General features: G+C 35.9%; 1 protein-coding gene across 1 annotated transcript in view; it reads right to left on the bottom strand.

The window, feature by feature from the left end:
• Positions 1 to 24,084, bottom strand: part of LOC145672078 (neuronal synaptobrevin-like) — an 89,231-nt gene that overhangs the window by 14,754 nt on the left and 50,393 nt on the right. Inside the window, exons 4-5 of the mRNA XM_081741330.1 lie at positions 12,057 to 12,136; positions 484 to 535 (exon numbers count right to left, since the gene is read on the bottom strand). Coding sequence (XP_081597456.1) covers positions 484 to 535; positions 12,057 to 12,136 — 132 coding nt within the window. The remainder of the gene's footprint in view (positions 1 to 483; positions 536 to 12,056; positions 12,137 to 24,084) is intronic.

Below are 24,084 nucleotides of genomic sequence, written 5' to 3'. Positions count from 1 at the left end.
GATCCCTTGAGTCTAAGGCAAGAACGTTATCTTTTATTGTAGTACATTTGGAATTCGATCCCTTGTGGAGTAAATGTAGTTTGGATTCAGTCATTGTACAGTCCGCGTCAGAAGAAAATGTATATTGAGTATATACAGTTTATACATGAAGTATGACATTTTCTTCTAATGGTGAGTGTACATTATTGGGATTGAATTTCTTCATGATTGTGGTTCATTTTAGATCAGATAAACCCAGTTCTGAAACTTTGGAGCAATTAATAGCAACAGAAACAAATTTGTCTCAGTTTAAAAGCAAACTACGTTCCCAATATTGTCGTACTAATAGAATATATTAAAAGTTTTACCAGCGATGTTCCCTAAATAGAAGAGAGTATGTTCAAAATGGACCATAATATAGCATGAAAATATATACGCGTTTTAAACATGTATATTTTGTTAGTTTTTCCAAAAGTAATGCAAGAAACAATTGAATGTACTTACGAACTAAAACACCTATTACTACAAGCCCAATCAGTCCCATGATTATCATCATCTGTAAAAAAAAGAAAAGGGTATGTTATTGTTTAACTGAATGTGTTTAGAAACTTCATACTATGATATCACTTGTAGTTATTTACTTCGTTTTCACATAAGAAAAGACATACTAACTCAACAAATGTATACAATTGGCACACATACAGTACATACATGTTTATATAAAGTAACCAAGAAAGTTATGTCGCTTTTTGTGGAGGTCTGTGTTCAATTGGCCCTCACACCGTGAGTTGAATGCAAATGGAGATAAGGTGAAGGTCCATTGTTGGTGTGGATATATCCAACATACTACCTGGTTCTGGCAGTTCAGTTACACCGTGAACTTGCGTAAGAACAGAGTGAACATGGGACTTCCACAGAGCATCATAAGGACGTGTATGCTCTACGAGTTCAAACTGGGATCAAACGCCGCTCCTGCCACGCCTTTTGGTGAGGGTGTCGTGACTACGCGGGCAGTGCAGCGATGGTTTAACAAATTAAGGACGGTAACGAAACACTCTAAGACGCACCACGTGCCTGAAGACCAACACATGTACAAAATAAAGATCTTTATGCAGCAGTTGAGGCAAACAGTGGCCAGGCATGTAAGGAACTGAGACTAAAATTCAGTGTGAGTGGAAAAACCATACGGCAGCACCTCCAACAACTTGAGAAACACTAAGGTTGGGTCGATGGGTCCTACATGATTTGACTCCGGGCCAGAAGGCAACGTAAGCGGACACCTGTGTTTCTTTGCTGTTTCATCTGAGGAAGGAGCCATTTCTGGATAGGGTGTTGACATGTGAGAAGAAGTGGGTCCTGTACGAAGCTCCACGGCGCCGTCATCATTGGTTAGCATCCCATGAACCGGTTCCAAAACAGCCGAAACCAGCACTGCACAAGAAGAAGGTCCTTCTGTGTGTTTGGTGGACTGCTCGTGGCATCGTGCATCTGGAGATTTGAGTTTCTGAATCACAAAGGGGTCCTTCTTTATAGGACAATGCTAAGCCCCACGTGGCTAGGATGTCCCGGGACACCATTCTACGCCTTAGATGGGAAACACTATTGCATCTGCCATACTCCCCAGACATTGCACCGTCTGATTATCACCCGTTCCTTTCCTTGGACAATCACCTTAGAGGACGCCAGTTCAAATCCCAAGTAGAGGTGTAAAATGCACTTGATATCTTCTTTGCTTCATAGACCACAAAAAGTTCTACCGCGATGGAATCCATGGCCTTCCAGAACGTTGGCAGAAGGTCGTCGATGCTGATGGGGACTATTTTTGATCTCCCAATTACGTCTTTGGTAACATATCGATGTTCGAAAGTGGTGGGTGGAAGAGCGACAGAACATTCTTGGTTACCTTATATTTGTATATATCAGCACTTACAGTATTTAATCAAGATAAACTAAATACAATTTCAGTATCATTACGTCATATGTCTACTGTATATAATATTACGTAATAATTAAAATTATGATTTAAATTGTCTTAAATTACACGGTCTACACAAAAAATAGTAAAAAAAAAAAATATGAGCTCTTTCGTTAGAATACTTCATCAGGTAGGAAAGAAAAAACAGATTTAAAAAAAGTGAAGAATGGAGAAAGGCTTGAGCAGCTTTCATGTGGGCGCCATATTAAAATACAGGATCACGGACTTACGTGATATAGGTGCTAGGCTGTAAGTAAATACAATTTAGAAAAGAAAGATAAAATCGATAAGATGGATATAGCCTATCAGTAGGAATGCAGAAGCGCAAAGAAATAGTCAATTAAGAAACAATGTGTATAGTACGGGAAGAAAGGATTGAAAAATGAAAATTAATAAAAAGAATAATAAACAAGTACAAATAAATAAAAATGAGAGCTAAGTCAAGTTGAAAAGTGAATAGGTGAAATAAATTGTAAATAATCGTAAATGAGGTTTGCTCTTTAGGTATTTTACGCTGTTGAACCCAATAAAATCTTCCTCTCCACTATTATTTTAGTAGTCAGTATAGACCCACCGTTTACCTTGAAGCACCAGCAATCGGGCAGGGCCTACAGAAGCAAATGCACAGATTTACACTGGCAGCAAGAAAGCAAAAGCCTCAGCTTCTTCCAGGATCATTAGTACCCTAATGAGAAAACTTGATCGCGCTGTCACTAACCACATTCAGTGGCGTATTTAGGGGGTGGCTTCTGGGCTTAAGCCCCCCCCCCCGAAATCTTACTTACTATAGTAAAGTATATGAAATATCTTACAGAATTTTTACATTTTCAGGCAAAGCCCCCCTTCCCGAAAGTTAGCAAAGCCCCTCGCAAAACAAAATTGTAAATACGCCACTGCCCACATTGTTTTCAGTATACATCTCCCTTAAATTTCTTTCTCGTGAACGGCCTCTTTACCGCATACCATAGTTCAATCTTCATTTTGGGGGGCGCCGTGGCTCAGTCGTAGAGCGTTCACCCCCTGTCCCTGGTTCGATCCCAGCTCGCGCCGTGTGGACTTTGTGGTGGACAAACACCGTGCTCGTAGGTTTCCTCAGGGTTCTCCCGTTTTCTCCCACTTTCTTCATTCCATCATTTCACTCATCTCTCATCATCACCGTCTCCTTTAGCCTAACCGGCATAATCGTGGGACGTAAAACTTAAAGATTTCATTTCATTTCATTTTCAATCTTCATTTTTAATATACCACCCCTGGACGGTCTTCTTTTAGCGCACACCATAGTTCAATCTTGATTTTTAATATACCACCCCCTGGACGGCCTCTTTTTTACCGCACACCATCCTTCAGTCTCGTTTTTTTTTATGTTACACCCCTGGACGTCCTTGTTTTTCTTACCGCACACCATACTTCAGTCTTGTTTTGTAATGTTACACCACTGGACGGCCTCTTTTTTTGCCATACACCATACTTCAATCTCGGTTTTTAATATACCACTCCTGGACGGCCTCGTTTTACTGCACATCATACTTCAATCTGGATTTTTAATGTAACACCCCCGGACGGTCTTTTTTTTTTCCGCGCACCATACTTCAGTATCATATTTTAATGTAGGACGGCCTTTTCTTTTCTTTTTACCACACATCATACTTCAATCTCGACTTTTAATGTAACTTTTTTTTTTTTTTTTTTTTTTTTTACCGCACACCATACTTCAATCTCGATTTTTAATATACCACTCCTATGAAAATTTTCCGCCCTGGGCCTGAATTACTGTGATCTATGGGTAAACACGGGTCTGAGAATAAATGTATAAATTAATAGTAAAATAAATTAGCAAAGGCAAAAGAAACATGCGGAAAACGGATAGCGTGAAGCGAGGCTTTAAGATTAGGAATTATATTTTAAGATTAGGGAAGTAGCTCGCGAACAGGAAAATAAAGTAAATATTTCCCCATCTCTTTCTAATGCCTTTCCATATGTTAAATGGGTCCAAATGAAGTAGCTCAAGTTAAACCTGTAAAGGGAAAAGCAGGATGGATTATAAAAATAAAGATGAAGCGGAAATAGTTTTAAAAAATGTTATGGGAACTAATGATGATCAGAAAAAGTAGAAAGTTACTTGAAATTGTTGGGATTTAGAACGGCTAATAATAATAATAATAATAATAATAATAATAATAATAATAATAATAATAAATAGTGAAGATAAATATTTAAAAATTAATATAAATATTTTGTACAGGTATATATACAAAATCGAATGGAATTAGAAGGAAAAAAAATCAACCTTTTGCCTCAATAAAATGTCAACTTTCATTACGCACAATGGTGAGGATCAGGAATGCCAACCATACGATAACTATCATGATATACGATAATTTAACCTTAATGCTATAGGATAATACCCTTACGATAAAAGGTGAATATACGATAATTTTAGAATACACACTTTTTTTGCAATATTTTCCATAAGTAGAAGTTTTGCTTTGTATATACTAAACACAAACAAACTATTTGCTGAGCAAAACAATATATTACATTAAAAAAAAAAAAAACTATATACGTGTTACAGTTTCGCCAACTAACACGTATGTAGTTTGTTAATGTAATATATTGTTTTGCTCAGCAAATAGTTTGTTTGTGTTTACTTTTTTTGCAATTTTTGACTGTGCAAATAAATTAAAGATGTGCATTAAATAGTTATAAAAAACACACACTGAGGTTTTTAACAGTCATTACCGCTAAAATAAATCCAATATCGATTTGAGAATTGGCCAATGGCAATTCTGCATTCATTCTGTAAATTCAATTACGTTTATGAAGGAGTTGAAATTCTGTTGCTTAGAGTAATGCTAATAAAGATTTTTTTAAATGGTGAGGACAGTGACGCCGATTTGAAGTTCGAAACTGATGATTCCAGATAAGTTTATTATATATTATTGATATTACTAGTAGTATTATACTTATTTTTACAACTAACACGTGCGTAACGAATATACGATAATTTTAAACATGAAAATCGATAATTTTGTTTTCTGAGGTTGGCAACTCTCGTGAGGATATACTTTGTAAGACTGATTTTACAACTCGTTTTTCTCCGTCCTGTAATCCACCATGACGCAAGAAATATATCATGACGACTTATTGGCAGCGTACTTTATCAAATAGTTTATTCCTTTAACCTTCTGAATTAAGTTATTCATTAAAACAGAACAGGTTAATAATTAAATTATACATTATGTTACATAGAGGGATAATTGCACTATGAAGGATATTATTGTCACTTGTTTTTCGTGGCAGTTTTGTCTAAATCTTTCACACTTCTGCTTAATGATTGCAGGCTTACTAAATTTCCAAGACGCCAATTTTCTTGTTTTATTTGTACAAATTTTTTTATCTACGAATGGAGATCTAAATTTATCACGCGAATTTTATCTCGTAGAACTCAAATTTTGAGAATGAGAGAATGATTAGTGGACCTGGAAATTCTTGCATCAAACAGTGATACCAACGTGGAACCTTATAAAATCCCATCTCGAAAGGAAGAAATTCCCATTTGACTGCTAAATTTCCCACATGCTATACTAATTACAAAATTTTCAAAATGTATAAATATGAGAATTGAAACTACTTGTGTGTCACTTACTTTCTCTAATATTTGAGTAACTTATTTGTATATTCTGATCTTCTAAATTCCTAGTAAGTACTTTTCATGATAAAAAGAGATTATTGAAATTACTGATGAAAACTAGCACATTTTATTGTCAGAATTTGGCATTTTCATCACACTTTTCTGTTGTAATATTCTACTGAACGTTGTGAAATTAAGCAAATTTCATTACCCAGGTAATTTTCTGTGAGACGTTTCATAAAATAGCTGTTTCTCATTTGGTAATTTACTTTCTTCCGTTTATGATTCTTTTTTATACTTTAAAGTACAACTTACGTGCCTTGTTGCTTGTTTTTGGAGATTCCCAAGTCCCTACATAACTCACTCTCACAGTAATTTGCACTTTCCAATAACAAAATTTGACAACTGATGCTGATTGCAAGTTCACTAAAGTGTCATTAGCCTAATTCTCGCTAATAGAGAAGTTTATTGGCATCGATGAAATAAATATATGAAAAATCCCATATATGCTGTCAATTTTGATGAAAATTTCCTTCACCTCTATTTGTAAAATTAATGTCAAACCATGGGTTGTCATCACTGGTATCAAACTGGACTTTTGCGAATAGTTTAACAATTTAGGGTAAATGTTGTACATAAGGAATGAACATACTTGAATTTTTGATGAAACATTAAGTAATCATTCTTTCCTATATGACTGGATCAGGGTGTCTATCGATCACGAAAGTCACGCAAGTCATAAAAAAAGGCACGAAATCAGAAAACGGTCACGAAAGTCAAGAAAAAGTCACGAAATTTGGCTTTTCGGTCACGATTTTTTTTATCTGTACAAATAAAAGTATAGACTGGAAAATTTTGTTCTATAAAGCGTCAAAATTGCCACCAAAAATGTCTATGGTCGACTTTAGACGCTACCAAATCGGAAGCAAAGCACACTTCTATCGCATGCATGAAAATTCGGCCCAATTCGCGCCAAATTCGCTCTTGAGAATGGTACTGAATTTTATGGTTTGGGAAAGAAAAGGTGACGAAAAAGTCACGAAATTTCATCTTGGAATTTTAGTAGACAACCCATGGGTTTAACGTGATTATGTTCTTGCATTCAAGTGAAAATCAAATACAGGTAGAGATGTGATGCATTGTCAAAATTATGTTTTAAGTGTTTAAGCACAACTCCCCGGCTTACGAAGGAAAAAAGACTCAACACTATTGTCAACCATTATATAATTGATTACCCTACCATCTAGTGGCTGAGTTATTAACTATTTAGCTATTGTAACTAATTTCTCCTTCTTATTTTCTATTTTCATCCCAGAAAGAATCATAGACCGTCAAAAGACCGAATAGTGTACTTTTATGTATATTCTTCAAGAAATGCATGTAAACACCTTTTGGTTTGTCCTTTATGCATAAAGTGTAGTTAAATTAGTGTCAAATATCATAATATATCCACTAGAAATGTCTATGAAAGTTTTGTTTCAGAATGCGTAGTTTTTAAACGAGATTTGTCAAAACTTTTCATGGTCTCATCTTAGCCCAGTCAATGAAGGTCAAAAAACATCAAAGTTCGGAAAAAATTTGGGTAAAGCTGATTTTCTCTCAAGTGATAGACCACTATGAGAGGAACATTTTCCCAAAAGTCCCCGCCCCTCCCCCTGGAGCTTCTCCCCCCACGCCCCCTCAAAGTTAAAAAATGGGCGTTTTAGAAAAAAGGCCATATCTTCAAAACTAATGGACATATTGACATGCTTCTTTTTTTCTCGTAATCTGTGAAATGTGCTCTACAATTTCGTATTCCTTAAAGTTTTTCATAAATCTAATGGTTTCTTGGGAATTTTAACCTAAAGAGTAAAAAATGAAAAAAATCGCCCGCGCCATTTTGTTTTTCCTCTTATATTTCCTTAGTGAGTTGTGATATGGAAAAATGTTTCAAATAAATCTTAAAGAGCATAAAATTATCTTTTCAACGGTGTATATATTGTGGGGGTTACTCTTAAAATTAGCCATGTAGCGAGGTAAGTTTGAAGACGAGCGGGCTGAAATTTTCGCCTCAAATATCATGGAGGGATAAAATTCAGAACACTAAGGAAATGTGTTAAAACAGAAGTGGAGGTGAAACGAACTCCGTTTTGAACATTTAATCCTGAAACTATTCGTATTCTTTCGTATGCCAAAAAAGTCACCGTAGTGGGCTCTCCAATATTTTTGTGGAAGTTTTTAATGACTTGAAAGTTACCAGAGGAATTGAATGTCGAACGGTACACCCCATATTTCCAATGAATGTTTTGTGGTTTGCAGGCGCAGATATGCAGCCTGGGTGGAATGGATTCATGACCTCCGTAATGAGTAGAAGAGAAGATTGTGAGGATACATACATATTAGGAATTCCCTTTATAAACATGGATCCTAGCAATCCATCAACAATTTTCTCTGCTCTCAGTTATGCTGCAGAACAATATCAGAAGCAACGCCGTGCCTGTATTGTTACGTTCGATCAACCATTGTTTTTAAAGGCGGCTGAAATTGTAGCGTCAGCAAATCCCAACAGTGAAGTGTCAAAAATTATTCTGAGGCTAGGAGGATTCCATCTATTAATGTCTTTTATGGGTGCTATTGGAAAGATAATGGAGGGGAGTGGTTTGGAAGACCTATGGGCTACAGTTTACGGTAAACTGACTGTGAACCACATTTGAATGGTCACGCATACGCAAGAGCCGTCCGAGCATATAGCCTTACTGCTTGTGCGATTGTTAAAGTGATGAAGAGCAGTTTTTCCGAAATAAATGGCTCTCTTGCATATTTGGAAAATATTTTTAAAGATCTTCTTGAAAAGAGTTTTAATGAACAAGATGTTCTAGAAGAACCAGCTGTTAAAGAAGCTTTGAGCAAATTTAACGATTTCTTGCAGGAAATTAGAACTTTAAGCAGAACAATTAAGCTCCGGGTTAATCTCCTTAGGTGCATTGACCTTATAATGCTGTTTATCTTTGCAGAAAGATCAGCAATGCTGTTTAGCGAACAGCACGTGTAACTACGAGAATCCAGAAAGAAGAAAGACTTACCAGACTTACAGAAGTTTACAGCTTGGTTACAAGAACACAATCCTTTTACAAAGTTGTCTGGTGAACTGGTCTCTTTGGCTACTGGGTTTGTTTGTGATGATTCAATAAACTGTGATCAAGCATACGATGTCGGTTTGTCTACCATGAACAAAATTAAAGGTAAAAATTTCCAAGAACTTAAACTGCACAGAAAAGGTGAAGACACGGAAGTCAGCAAGAGTAAAATCAAAAGAAGTCAATATCAATTCTCAACAGCTTTTTAATCGGATATTGTGTGCCTGTGATAGCGTCAGCAAATTAAAGACATATTTCGAATATGAATTGGCAGTACGCCCACCAGCTCTGTTTGACGAAGTTTCTCTTCGAAAAGGTACAAAATCATCCTTGATAAAAGTTTTTCAAGAAGGAATCATCGAAGAACTAATGTAAAGGATGCAACATATATTGTAGACGGAGGGTTTCTTCTTCACCATCTGCCATGGCCATAAAATTGTACCTTTGGAGCTGTCTTAGAGAACTATTGTACACATGTTCTTAATAAATATGGTCAAAAATCTATCGTTGTTTTTGATGGTTACCCTAGTGAGCCTACCACGAAAAATGAAGAACAAAAAAGCGAAAAAATCTTCACAAGACATAATTTTTTGTCAAAACACAGTCTGTGCCACGGGAAAAGACGAGTTCTTAGGTAATAGAAACAATAAGAAGAGATTATCGTTGGCTCTGGGGTCTGAACTCGTGAAACGGGGATTGACTGTAATTACAGCAGACGAAGACGCAGATGTTGACATTGTAATGACGGCCATTCAACAGTTGAAAACTGCTTCAAAAGTTATTGTTGTAGGATCTGATACTGACCTGGTAGTCTTACTTACTGCTTTGTCTCCTGAGAAAGAAAGTGCTTCTGTAAAGAGAAAGGTGGTGTGACTCCGAACACACGGTACTTCAGGATCCAAACATTGATTGAAAAGTTTGGAGATTGCCGGCAACTACTTTTGTTCTGTCATGCGTTTACAGGATGTGACACGACATCGTGTTTTTATGGTATGTGCATATTAAAAGTAATAGATATGCTCAAATCACCGGAATTTCAAAACTGGGCCAGAGTGTTTTTGGATACTTCAAAATCTAAAGGAGAAATATTATCTACAGGTGAAAAATTAGTTTTGGCTTTGTATGATTTGGGAAAATACTCAAATTTGAATGAAGCCCGATACCACAGATTTTTGTCTTTCACAAAGAAAAGTTCACTAAGATCTAACTTCGATCTGGATAAACTACCTCTAACTTCTGAAGCGTGTAATGAACATTCGCTCACAGTAGTTTTGCAGGTACAGAAATGGTTAGGAAATAAACTTCCTGACACAGAATGGGGTTGGAGGATAGAATTAATTAAAGAAAACGGACGCTCCAAAAAGACATTGAAACCTATTCCCACATCCAAGCCATTTGCACCAGACGAGCTTCTGTACATAATATCATGTTCGTGTAAGCAAGGATGTAGGCAATACTGTAAATGTAAAATAACTAAAATAGATTGCTCTGCAATGTGTGAGCACTGTATGGGCTGTCTTGCCTAAATTCACATTTCTATTCCGAAGAAGAACTTGTAGAATCATTATCCGAAAATTAAATAGTATACTGTATAGCTACGGAAGATTAAGTTGAAAATACTGCAGTAAGCATAGCGGACATGTTCAAAATTAATATGTAAACATAATAAAAAAATGTTATAGATATAATTTCATACGCCAATTGACTGAGGAGATCCAAGGCAAAAAATAGGGAAAGGAAGAGCAAACAAAATATTTCAAATTTTTATAGTTTATTTGTTTATCTAGAAATTATTAGATTTATAAAAAAATAGAAAATAAAATAAAATAATTTTATCACTTTTTAAGAATAAAACAGAATGTGAAAATTGTCAGTGTTGAATAGTTTTGGAAATAATACCTTTTGTCAGAAACGCTTATTTTTAAATTTGGAATGGTAATGGGGATAGAGTAAGGGTTAAAGCTTCACAGGGGAGGCAGGACTAAGCAAAAATGCTTTTCTAACAATGCAGTGGTTTATTATTTTTAAAAAGCTTTGTTATTATTATTTTTTCTTTCGAAATGAAACATAGTGACTGATATTTGAGGCGAAAATTTGAGCCCGCTCGTCTTCAAACTTACCTCGCTACATGGCTAATTTTAAGAGTAACCTCCACAATATATACACCGTTGAAAAGATAATTTTATGCTCTTTAAGATTTATTTGAAACATTTTTCCATATCACAACTCACTAAGGAAATATAAGAGGAAAAACAAAATGGCGCGGGCGATTTTTTTCATTTTTTACTCTTTAGGTTAAAATTGCCAAGAAACCATTAGGTTTATGAAAAACTTTAAGGAATACGAAATTGTAGAGCACATTTCACAGATTACGAGAAAAAAAGAAGCATGTCAATATGTCCATTAGTTTTGAAGATATGGCCCTTTTTCTAAAACTCCCATTTTTTAACTTTGAGGGGGCGTGGGGGGAGAAGCTCCAGGGGGAGGGGCGGGGACTTTTGGGAAAATGTTCCTCTCATAGTGGTCTATCACTTGAGAGAAAATCAGCTTTACCCAAATTTTTTCCTTGCAAAAACCTTTATTGACTGGGCTATCTCGAGTAATCGTGATGGCCAGAAAAAAATGTCTATAAATCACTCAACCTATAGAGTTTTTCGCAAATAATTAGAATTTAAATTTTGTTAGTTATGCCATTACTCTGTCGTGTTGCAACCAAGACCAAAAGATAGGAATAAAAAAGTTTTTTTATTTGCTACATATCACTAGGAAGTCAAAGTCGTTGTTTCATCGTTCTGATCAGGCAAAATCATTCTAAGCACCATTTCGCTGTTTCACGCTGTCTTCCACCATTTCCATTGAAAAGGAAAGTTTATCAACTATTTTAAAAGTTATTAAATAACTTTCTCCGTCATTATAATGTGTACTATCCTGTGATTATAAGAAATTTGACTTTCACTATGGTTCAAAATTGCCTTAGGGTATTTAGTGTAAGTAACTTTCCGTTGCTAGGACTTAATGAAGATAAATACATTTCTAATTGTGGACAACTTTAAGAGTCAAATGAGAAAATTAAATACTTCTTTTAAATAATTTCCAAATCACTTTCTAAAATCTCTTTACTCACCTGTTTGCCAAATATTTTAGTGATATATTGTAAGATCATACGGTATTACTTCCTTACTGTTACATTGAATTGAAAATTCTATCTATTCTTTTAAAGTTTGTTTTGAATTTCACATCTATAAGCAATTTTTTTTTCGGCACTTCTAATCTCATATGGATCACTAAAGAGTGACCTACGTAATAATCAAGGTACAATATTAACATTTTGTTTTAAGAAAAAAGTAATATTTACCTTCATGTTTTGCAACCAAAATTTATTTTTCAATTTTCCGGCTTGCTTCTCAAAACGTGAAGCTCCGTCTTCGAGTGCATCTGAAATGGAGAAATAAAGATATATGTAAATTATATTTGCATAGAGCCTTATTATTACATTATACCTAAACAGAATATACATAGATTTCACAACAAATATTCAAAAGAGTTCCAAGTTTTCTCGAAAGAGCAAAAAAAGGAAGCATACTTTTTCCACGTGATAATGACATGCTATGGATGAAATGAAATCTATAAGTTTTACGTCCACACGGTTATGTCGGCTTGGCTAAAGGAGACGGTGATGATGAAAAATGAAGGTAAGGGGGAATGAAGAAAGTAGGAGGAAAGGGAGAACCTCGAGAAAACCAACGCACACGGTGTTTGTCCACCACAACGTTCACTTGGCGCGAGCTGGGATTGAACCAAGGACCTCATGCCCCAAAGTTGAAAGCTCTACTACTGAGCCATCACGGCCCCCATGCTATGGATGAGTATATAATTTTATTATTGCCGGTATCAACAAACGTACAATGCTCCAAAAGTTACGTTTTTTTTTTTTTGTACCGAAAAATATGGCTGCTTTGTAAAGAAAAGCATGTCTCTTTCACTGTAATATTTACAGCTCAGCGCAAAATCGTAAAATTCCATAGGTGGCACATTTATTTACGGAAATAAATTATGCCGGAAGTATTGCTGAAAGCACATCATGTTTAACCCATTCATTGCTATAGTCAAAGCGATGTACGACCCAGCCTCCAGTCACGTGGCAACAGCGTTGAAAAGTGTTCCGGTCATTGACCGGTGCTATTGTCACGACTAGTAAACAAAGCCAAACATATGCATTATTATCTGTCATACTGCACGCAATTAGAAGCAAACTAATTACACTTTACGAAAAGACAAAAGACGATTTGAATAATTAGACACAGGTCAGTAGTCAGGTTACAATAAAGATAGTAATGAGTCTATGTTGCAATTATAACGAAAGCGCTCACAATAACTCAACGAGAATTCTAAGGTTACACACGCATTACGATTGTAACACTGCGACCATTCAACGTGCTTTCTAGTCAACAATTTTCCTTGCAAAAATTGAAATCGGAAAACAAGGCAAATTTGTTGCACTATGATAAGTTAGGGCATGGATTTCAATGACCTAAAAACTTTGAAAATACCCATGCATCATGACCTTAAAACATGGCAAAATATAAGCTAATATGTACAGGTAACCTAAAAAACAAAGGCATATTTGGGATTGCAGAACTTAGGACAAATATACTCATGAATAAATGAAACTTTGTTTACATCAGAGTCTTCTCTCCGCCTTCTTCTCAGTCCCCTCCTAAGCAAATACTGAAATGACAATACTGCACTTGACTTTAGGCATCTTAAAACTCAGTAATGCCGGTTCTATGACGAAAATCCCTCTAACACTTGTCAATATTCCTCATATTAAAAACCTATCTGTACGTGCAGTGCAAATCAGAAAAGATGGGTCTTTATCATAAGTACCAATGATGATTTCAGGAAATGATTTCGGGGGGGGGGGATTCTCCTGGAGGGGCCGCGGTGGCTCAGTGGTAAAGGGTTCACCTCTGGTGCATGGGGTTTCGGGTTCAAACCCTGCTCCCGCCAAGTGAACTTTGTGGTGCACAAACACCGTGTGCGTGGGTTTTCTCGGGGTTCTCCCGTTTCCTCCCACTTTCTTCATTTCACCATTTCATTCATTTCTCATAATCACCGTCTCCTTTAGCCTAACCGGCATAACCGTGGGACGTAAAATTCAAAAATTTCATTTCAAATTCTCCTGGGTTCATACCTCCAATCTTTTGCTCAATATGGATTACCAGTATTTTCGCTGCATTAGTATCATCTCCCGTGTATTTAAAGTCTCCCTCGGATGTGGATCGAAATATTTTTTACCAATATGCAACAGAAACTGAACTTCTGGTATCTTTGTAATATGGACAAAGGGAGAGACAAGCAGAGACTGAAATGGTCATTTCTCTTTTCAATATGATTGATGCTACCAACGTTTTTGGTTTCCTTATACTGATTGCTTCAACTTCTCTTATACAAGGTCAAACATTTCGAAGAAAGAAGTCCCAAATAAGCTCCTTACCAATACTGGCAAATACTATTTATTTCTGACCAATAAGTGGAAGGGTCCGTAGTTCGACTCTCGGTGGAGACAGTCGAAAAAGTGTAAAAGCTTTTTGCAGGCCAGCCACCCTGAGTAAGTTTTTCTTCATTCACACCAGGTGTTTATGCTTATGTTCTTAAACGTGCGCCATTTACTTTACTGGTAATGGACTGTCTTCTAACAATGGAAACTTCCAATACTTGTTTTTAGTTTTTATTGTACCTTACTAATCGCTGGTTTTTAACTAACACTTAAAATAAACCACAAAGTACATATAACAACTTCACTGTGTTCATTGCACTTAAATAACAAACTTAACTTTACAATTATGGAAGAAATGTTCGTGCCTCGTGCCTTATGCACCGTCTCTCTTCAACACTTTCCATCTTGAATAACAAATGAAATCTAAATTTCGTAAAAACAGTGTTTCCAGTTCTTAAAAATATTACTACATAATATAAGACTTAACATGCCGCCCGCCAAAAAAGGGCTAGAGACCTTTTTTTTAAAAAAAAGAAAAGAAAACAAACTTTACATAACAACAAATAAAATAGACTAAAACAGGAAATAAATATACTTTAACATGAATGACATTACGATTCATCATTATTTGGTAAAACACAAAGTCCTCTAATTGAGCGTTTATATAAACCATTGGAAGTTCTAACAGTAGCCACTCGAACCAAACCGTCAGGTCCAGAATGCACTTCAGTGATGACTCCCAATTTCCACGATAGAGGAGGTAGCTTATCTTCTTTGAGAACCACCAATTGACCTGGCTGTATGTTTGCACAGCTTCTCTTCCACTTATTTCTTCCTTGTAGTTGTGACAAATATTCCATATACCATCTTCTCCAAAACTGTTGAAATTGTTGTTGGATCCTTTGCCATCTTTGAATTGAACTAATCTTCTCGTGATGTAAGTCTCGTTCTGGTAGCGCTGTCAATGGTTGACCAATAAGAAAATGACCAGGAGTTAATGCTACTGGATCATTAGGATCATTGGATAATGCTACAAGAGGTCTCGAATTTAAGCAAGCTTCTATTTGTGTGGTTAATGTTGTTAACTCTTCAAACGTGAGATATGACATTCCCATGACTCTTCTTAAGTGGTATTTAAAGGACTTAACTGCAGCCTCCCAAAGACCACCGAAGTTGGGCGAATATGGCGGAATAAAATGCCATTGGATTCCTTCAGTAGTTGCAAAATTCTTAATCCTTTCTTGATGGTCAGCTGTATGCAACAACTTTTCGACTTCTTGAAGTTCCTTGTTGGCACCAATGAACGTAGTTCCATTGTCGCTATAGATATGCTTGCATTTACCTCGACGAGATATGAATCTTCACAAAGCAGCTAAAAATGCCTGACTAGTAAGATCACTCACAACTTCGAGATGGATAGCCTTTGTTGCTAAACACACAAACACTGCAATGTAGCACTTCACCTTTGTTTTTGACCTTCTGGTACCAGTTTTAATGTAAATAGGACCGGCAAAGTCAATTCCAGAATTTGTGAAAGGTCTTGTTAGTTCTACTCTATGTTTTGGTAGTTGTCCCATTAATTGTTCTGGTCCAGACGCCTTTAATCTTTGACATGTAATACACCTTCTAATAACTTTCTTGATGGCATTTTTACCATTAGGTATCCAATACCTTTGCCTTAGTGATGCTAGCATTAACTGACATCCAGAATGTAGTAATCGCCTATGTTCATGTTCCATAATTAGTCTTGTTAGGTGATGATCTGGTGGTAGAATAATTTGATGTTTAGCGTCAAATTCAAGTTCAGACATTTTTAATCTTCCACCAACTCTTAGTAATTGTTGATCACATATGAAAGGATTGAGAGACAAGAGTTTGCTCTTATTGCTAACTCTTCCACTTTCTTTAAGATCAGCCATTTCCTTAGCATAAACTGAACTTTGAACTTCTCGTATTAGTCTGATTAACACTTCTTCAATTTCTTCCAAAGTAAGAGCGTCTACATTTCTTCTCGATGCTTCTACTTTAGCATTCTTGAAAAACCGCATGCAATAAGCCAAGACTCTCTGAAGTTTGTTCAAAGTAGAGAATTTTTCGATCATACTATTATCTTGAGTTGTCACTAAGTAACTTGATTTTAATTTCTTCTGTTCAGGAATCTCTCTGAGTGGGGCAGGCTCCGTCTTAGGCCAATCAAGTGAAGAACACTGTAACCATTGAGGACCGTTCCACCACAAACTATTATGTATTAACTTGTCAGGACTTGTTCCTCTTGATATAATATGTGCAGGATTTTCACTTGAAGCGACGTGTCTCCATTCTCCTCCCACTTCTTGTACCTCAGCAACTCGGTTGCCAACAAATGTTTTCCATCTATTTGGACTTGCTCTTAACCATGCTAAGACCACCATAGAATCTGTCCACATATATACCTGGGATATTCGTTGTTTTAATGCCTTAGTTACCTTCTTGACAAGTTTTGATGACAACACTGCTGCACATAACTCTAAGCGAGGCAGGGAAATCTTCTTTATGGGCGCCACTTTGGACTTAGCACATAATAGCTTCGAAGTAACTTGACCATCCTTGTTGACGGATCTTAAATACACACATGTCCCATAAGCCTTTTCTGAAGCGTCTGAGAAAGCGTGAACTTGAATGTCTATCAAGGTACCTGACTGAAGAACCATTCTGTCTACACTGATATCTGATAGTGAAGGAATAAATTCAAGTACTGTCTTGCATCTTTGCTGTAGTTCTTTAGGAAGTGTTTCATCCCACTCCAATCCTGCTTGCGATAGATCTTGAAGAATTATCTTACATACGATTGTTATTGGACTAACAATTCCCAACGGATCAAAGATTGAAGCAATAATGCCCAACATCTTGCGTTTTGTTAAATTATTATTCGACCTTTGATTTAGAGTAAATCCATTCATCACTTGAAGTTGATCAGTTGCTGGATGCCAAAGTAATCCTAATGTTTTGACTTGACCCTTATCGTCTAAGCGTAATGGAAGTTGTGTTTCTCTCAATTCTTCAGAGATGGATTCCAATAACTCAGTACTGTTGGAACACCACTTTCTTAGCAAAAAACCACCCTTTTGTAGCATTTGTATTAATTCGTCCTTTATCTTTAAAGCTTCCTCCACACTTTCAGCCCCTGAAATACAATCGTCAATATAGAAGTCATTCTTGAGAATTTGAGCTGCCATCGGATATTCACAAGCTTCTGCACTTAATTGCTGGAGACACCGAGTAGCAAGGAAAGGCGCTGAGGCTGTTCCGTATGTGACAGTCTTTAATTCATATACCTTAATGGGTTTTTCTTCTGATCTTCTCCACAAGATCTTCTGGAATTTACAGTCACGCTCATCAATCAAAATCTGTCGATACATCTTCTCTATATCTGCAGTAAAAGCTATAGGGTAGGTGCGAAATCTTAATATAATTGACTGCAAATCGTCTTGCACAGTTGGACCAACTTTGAGAACATCGTTCAGTGAAATGCCACTAGTTGAGCATGCGGATGCATCAAATACTACTCTAGTCTTCGTAGTAGTACTAGCTTCCTTATTAACTGGATGATGAGGCAAGTAATATCCTTGAGTAATATTAGAGTTGCCTTCCACTTCCTTCATATGTTCCAAAGCTTCATACTCTTCAAGGAATGCCACATAATCTGTGCGTAACTTGGGGCATCTATTTAACCTTTTTTCTAGTTGTTGTAAACGCTGAACAGCTGTCTTATAAGAATCACCTAACTGGGTCACTTCTTGTTTGAATGGCAGTCTCACTATAAAGCGTCCTGTTGAATGTCTTCTAGTGTTTGCGATAAAATGTTCTTCGCACTCCCTTTCTTCTTTGGATAGAGGAGTTTCTTGAATATCTTCTATTTTCCAAAACTTCTGCAGCTGATGGCTTAAATCATCGTTGTTGTGCAAAAAGAATGTTCGATGTTCTGGCGTGAAGTTGTTGTGCTTTGGCGTCTGATATTGTCCTGAAACTATCCATCCTAACTCTGTATTTTGGAGAACTGGAAATGCTCCTGGACGCACCTGTTGTCCTGCTTTGAGTAGACTAAAGAAAATTCCAGCACCTAACAACAAATCAATCTTACCAGACTTGTTGAAATTAGGATCCGCTAACTGTAAATTCGGTGGAAAGTTCCATTCTTTAATGTCAATATCAGCATCAGGTAAATTTCCCGCTATTTTTGGCAATACAAAACACTCAACATCTACACTAAAATCACTTACAGCAGAGAATACTTGTAACTTACTTCCGTATTTAACGTTGCAACTTACATTATTAATACCTTGTACAGGAACATTCATAGGATATTTCTTTAATTTTAACCTTTGAATGAGAGATTCTGTTGCAAAATGAGATTGGGAACAACTATCAAGCAAAGCCCTAACCATATGTAATTTACCATTGCAATCTTTAACTTGAACAACTGCAGTTGAAAGTAAAACACGCACATTACTTTTAGGCTTCACAGAGCAATAAGTACTAGTATTAACAACTTCCTGTCCTTGAGACATTGACTTTTCACCTACAGGTTCCGTAACAGAATCATTTTCAACACTTACAGCATGATTAGGCTTTGATTTCTTAAAATCACTATGCAATAACGTGTGATGCTTGAGATTACATATTTTGCATGCATTTAGCGAACAATCTTTCGCTACATGGTTGACAACTTTCAAGCAATTAAAACAAAGCTTGTTCTGTTTCGCAAAACTTAATCTTTTGGATACACTTAATTTCTGAAACTCATTACACTTTTGCAACGCATGACTTTGTTGACAGAACGAACACAAAACATTAGTACTTACATAAGATTGACTAGCATTTTTTACTTCCTTGACAACATTGGATTTACTGAAATGCGACTTTGATTGCGTAGATTTTACCAATTCTAAGGCCTGGCATTTATTTTCTAAAAATACATGAAGTTCTTCTAAACTAGCAAACTGTTCCCTATTTGTTTGATTTTCAAAGTCTTTACGTGTTTGTTCATCTAGCTTTTCCAAAACTAGGTGCGATAACAATATATCCTCCAAAGGAGTATCTAACTGTAACGCCTTAAGTGCATTTACGTTACTTATAGTTTGATTTAATAATGTCCTTAAGTCCGCCACTGAATCTTTACTGACAGTTGGTAATGAAAACAATGCCTTTACATGAGCAGTTGCTATTAGCTTTGGATTATTATACCTTTTGCATATCATTTCCCAAGCAAGTTTGAAATTTTCACCTGTCACGGGTATATTCTCAACTAATTTGCTTGCTTCACCTGATAATGAGGACAACAAATAATGAAATCTTTGAATATCATCTAAACTCTGATTATTTACAACCAAACTACTGAAAGTATCATGAAAATGTCTGAAATCTATAACTTGACCTTTAAATATTGGTAGCTTTATGACTGGTAATTTTAGACACCCTGTATTCGCGGCTGAATCACCTGACGAACTTCTATTGCTACTACTAGCCTTCTCAGCTGTTTCAACAACTGACGTCATTTTTGCAAGAGTATCGTAGTAAGTAGCTTCAAACAGCTCTCTATCCTGTGTATATTCATCGTTTTCGTCCTTTAATTCAAGCTGTTTTTGCACTTCATCATATTCTTTGAATATATTGGGTAAACGTGCACACCTAACTTTAATTTGCATTACATCGCCGTCTGCTCCAAATTGTTCAACAAATGTTTTCATTCTTGTAAGGGAAGCTTTAGCTAGGCCTCTTGCCTTTATAAGAGAATTAGTATTTGAATCCATTGCTTGTGATATATCTACCTGAAGTCCTTATAACAACAGATCTTTACACAAGTAAAAAAGAAACAAAAAAATATACTTAGCTACGTGACTGCTACATTGCGCCTTTGTTTTTCTTCAGATTGCAATGCACAGCTGAATGCGTAGGCGCGTACGTGATAAGTCCACTAGGTCAATTTTGCTTCTGATTCGTAACACTCACTGTCTTTACACACACATAGTCAATATGAATGTTTGAATGATTCACTTATTATTTTTCTTGGCACAACACTTCCTCCATTCGGCACTGGAGGACCAAAAAAAACTGTTTATGCTTATGTTCTTAAACGTGCGCCATTTACTTTACTGGTAATGGACTGTCTTCTAACAATGGAAACTTCCAATACTTGTTTTTAGTTTTTATTGTACCTTACTAATCGCTGGTTTTTAACTAACACTTAAAATAAACCACAAAGTACATATAACAACTTCACTGTGTTCATTGCACTTAAATAACAAACTTAACTTTACAATTATGGAAGAAATGTTCGTGCCTCGTGCCTTATGCACCGTCTCTCTTCAACACTTTCCATCTTGAATAACAAATGAAATCTAAATTTCGTAAAAACAGTGTTTCCAGTTCTTAAAAATATTACTACATAATATAAGACTTAACACCAGGCAAATGCCGGGATAGTACCTAACATATAGGTCGCAGACCGCTTCCTTCCTTCCCCAACCCTTTCCTCTCATAGTATGCTCACCGAGGGACGTCGTCCTTCACAGGTGAGGGACTAACATGACCATAGATGCCGAAAGCTCAGAAATCTAATTCCTAATCCTAATCCTGAACAATAAGTGAAATTTGCCTAAAATATGATTAAAAATATACTTGTACATCATTTCGTGCCCAAATATTGCCTAAACCTAAAATATGGTTCAATTAATCATTTATATGACCAATAAAAACCGTTTTTTCGTGTTCACAGGAATCAGAACGTTTATATTTAATAAGACACGTACAAAGATGCCAGGATAAAAATATGACATCTCATAAGAACCCTATCTTTAGTGATGATTAATCAAGTTATCACAGTAAAAGAATAATTGCTAATTAAAGTTTTGTATTAACGACTCATTTTCTCTGTTGAACTTTTACGTATACCGATTGTCAAGTATAGGGTGGCCCAAAAGTAGGTATACACCTCTGCATTGATGAAGTATAATATTCTAGCTTATAGGTTTATTTGTTTCGACTGTTTCGAGCTTAAGATATAAGTTAAAATACATTAAGAACAAATAATAAAGAAACTATGGATAACAATAAGAAATTATATAAAATGCAGTGAGCTGATCAGTACGGGACTGTATGCCTACTTTTGAACCATCCTAAAAATGTAAAAATGAATTATGTCAAAATCATTTTTACGTTTAAGCACAAAAATTAGGAATATTGTACTTAAAACTATAGAGAGGATTTTTTTTTTCTGTTCTTGGAAACAAAACGTTTGTTACCACTGTTATGCATGAACCAGATGGCTAAAATAAGATCTAATGACCATCGTCTTGAGAATGAGTACCTCAGTACTCTCACTTGAAGCCCAAGCGGAACCGAGTCTTACGCAGTAAGTAGCCATAATGTATAACAAAGATTGAAAAGTCTGAGATCTCTAGCATATCTATCCTTTTTATCTTCTTAACCTATAACCTTCTTCATCCTATCGCTCTATGGTTCTCGAACTTTTGAATAATGTAGAAGACTACATGGTGTTGGGAAACTATTTTGAGGACTATTGAAATGATAAATTAAGATTGGCTGTAATTATCATTGTTGGAAATTATTTAAGTATTAATAAAATCCACTTATTATTGTTATACATAAAGATTTCATTTATATATATATACTATTTCGAAAACTGACGTGGACGATTTCTTGAGACCCCAGTGAAAGTCTCACCTGTTTTGTTAAGGAACAGGATAATATCTTGTGGTGGGCACAAAAACCGATTTTTCGTTTTTTTTTTAGAAAAACCGGTTCGGTATTTCACTGAAACAGGTTTCGGTTTTCTTCAAAATTTGTTCTATTTCTGATCAGAACAGTGTTTCGTTGTTCTCCGGAAACCAAATTCGTTTCCACAGAAATAGTTTTATGTGGAGAAAACCGAAACCGGTTTCGGTAAAAACCGAACCGTTTTTTGGAAAAAAACGAAACCAGTTTCAGTGAAAAAAACGAACTGGTTTTGGAGAAAACCGAAACCGGTTTCGATGAAAAACCTAACCGGTTTTGGAGAAAACCGAAATGTTGGTTTTTCGGGTTTCGGTATTTTAGAAACCGGTTTTGCCCATCTCTAATAATACCATCACTTCCCGTCAAAAGTGTAATGCAACTGATTTGAAAATGAAATGAAGATGACAATATTGTTTACGCTAGAGATAATTTTCCCGTGCTCATTATGATCATATTTTGGGTTCAGTAAAAATCAGAATTTAACTTGCAATGCGGGTCCTGTATTAATGGTAGCACAATGTGACTTTTTGTTCGAAGAAACAAAGCGGCAATCAACAGACAGAGGGTTTAATGATAATGGTGGATATAAAAGTGTTTTTACAAGGTAATTACGTATTCTTATTTTACAATATATATTTTACAAGGTAATTACGTATTTTACGAAAGCATCGGAAGTTTGGCTCTTCCGAAAGCTAAAAATGGATCTTTTTCGTTTCGTCAACGTAGAAGAGATCAAAACTAATGCGATGGTTGAATTTCGGAAGATACTCAAAAAGGTCTTTCGTCGGTGTTTTTACCAATCTCAGGAGCAATAAAACAAGTGTGTGTGTGTGTGTGTGTTGTGTGTGTGTGTTCCGAAAGTGCCAACTTTAAAAGTAATTAAGTACATGTGTACCTATCTTGTGGTAGTAAAGAGCTACAACAGAATTCCGGGAACACTTTGACTGATCCTCGTGTATATACAGTATAGCCAACCTATATAAAAGTGTAGCCAACCTTACCATCAAATTCTGCCTAAACGAGAAAATGTATAATTTGAGCCTGCCATTTTATGGTGTACCACAACACTACTTCACGAGTAAGAATCGGCAAACTAACAAAGTGTATCTTTTGTGTTCTACCTCGATGAGTCCATTCCTTTATATCTATTTCTTTTACTCTTGTTTTTATCCTCCGTGAACAAGGCTATAGGGGGAGAGTCGAAAGCTGAAAATGCAAGGAATTTTCAAGGGTTAGAATTTAAATTAAGTAAGATGCCTTGTGGATTTGACCTGCGAATCCCACTTCGAAACCCATTGTTATAACATCTGAGGATGCCAAACAATGAGAGCAAAATATTACAAGCAATTTTAAAAATATTTTTGTTGTGTCCGAAGCTGAAACCGTTATATTATCAACAGTTCTATGAAATTTCTACATAGTCAGACATTCATGTTTATATTCTAATATATTTGTAAGTGATTCATAAATGTTTTTAGTAAGCGTGATTGTGCTTTATTTCTCAAACATTTACAGTTAGAAATAATGTAAATTTGTCAATCTTCATTACTATTAACACTCCCACTATCTAGGTACTTTCTGTAACGTGGACTACCAAGGGAAAGTCATTTTGTACCCACCTGTTAAGATTAAATATATTTCGCAAAAGAAACAAATCAGAAACCCTTACAAAAATCAACAGTGACTGAAGTGAACAGTACATGGGGTAAGATTAACAGCTATTTTTTTTTATTATACTATCATCTAGTAGTGATACTGCTAAATGTCAGCCACATCTCCTACCAACAGGGGATACTTTCTGTTCCCAAACTTAAACTAGCAACCTTATGAGACACATTAACGTGAAAGTTTCTCAAAAAATCTAGTGTCTGCAGTGAACAGTACATGGGATAAGACTAACAGCTATTTTTTTTATTATACTGTCATCTAGTAGTGACACTGCTAAATGTCAGCCACATCTCCTACCAACAGGGGGTACTTTCTGTTCCCAAAGTTAAAATAGCAACTTTATGAGACACATTAACGTGAAACTTTCTCAAAAAATCTAGTGTCTGAAGTGAACAGTACATGGAATGACTAACAGCTATTTTTTTTATTATACTATCATCTA

This window comes from Thermobia domestica, chromosome 15 (genome assembly GCF_964235325.1).
Source record: "Thermobia domestica chromosome 15, izTheDome1.hap1.1, whole genome shotgun sequence".
Classification (NCBI taxonomy): domain Eukaryota; kingdom Metazoa; phylum Arthropoda; class Insecta; order Zygentoma; family Lepismatidae; genus Thermobia; species Thermobia domestica.
This window is presented reverse-complemented; position numbering and strand designations above follow the sequence as displayed.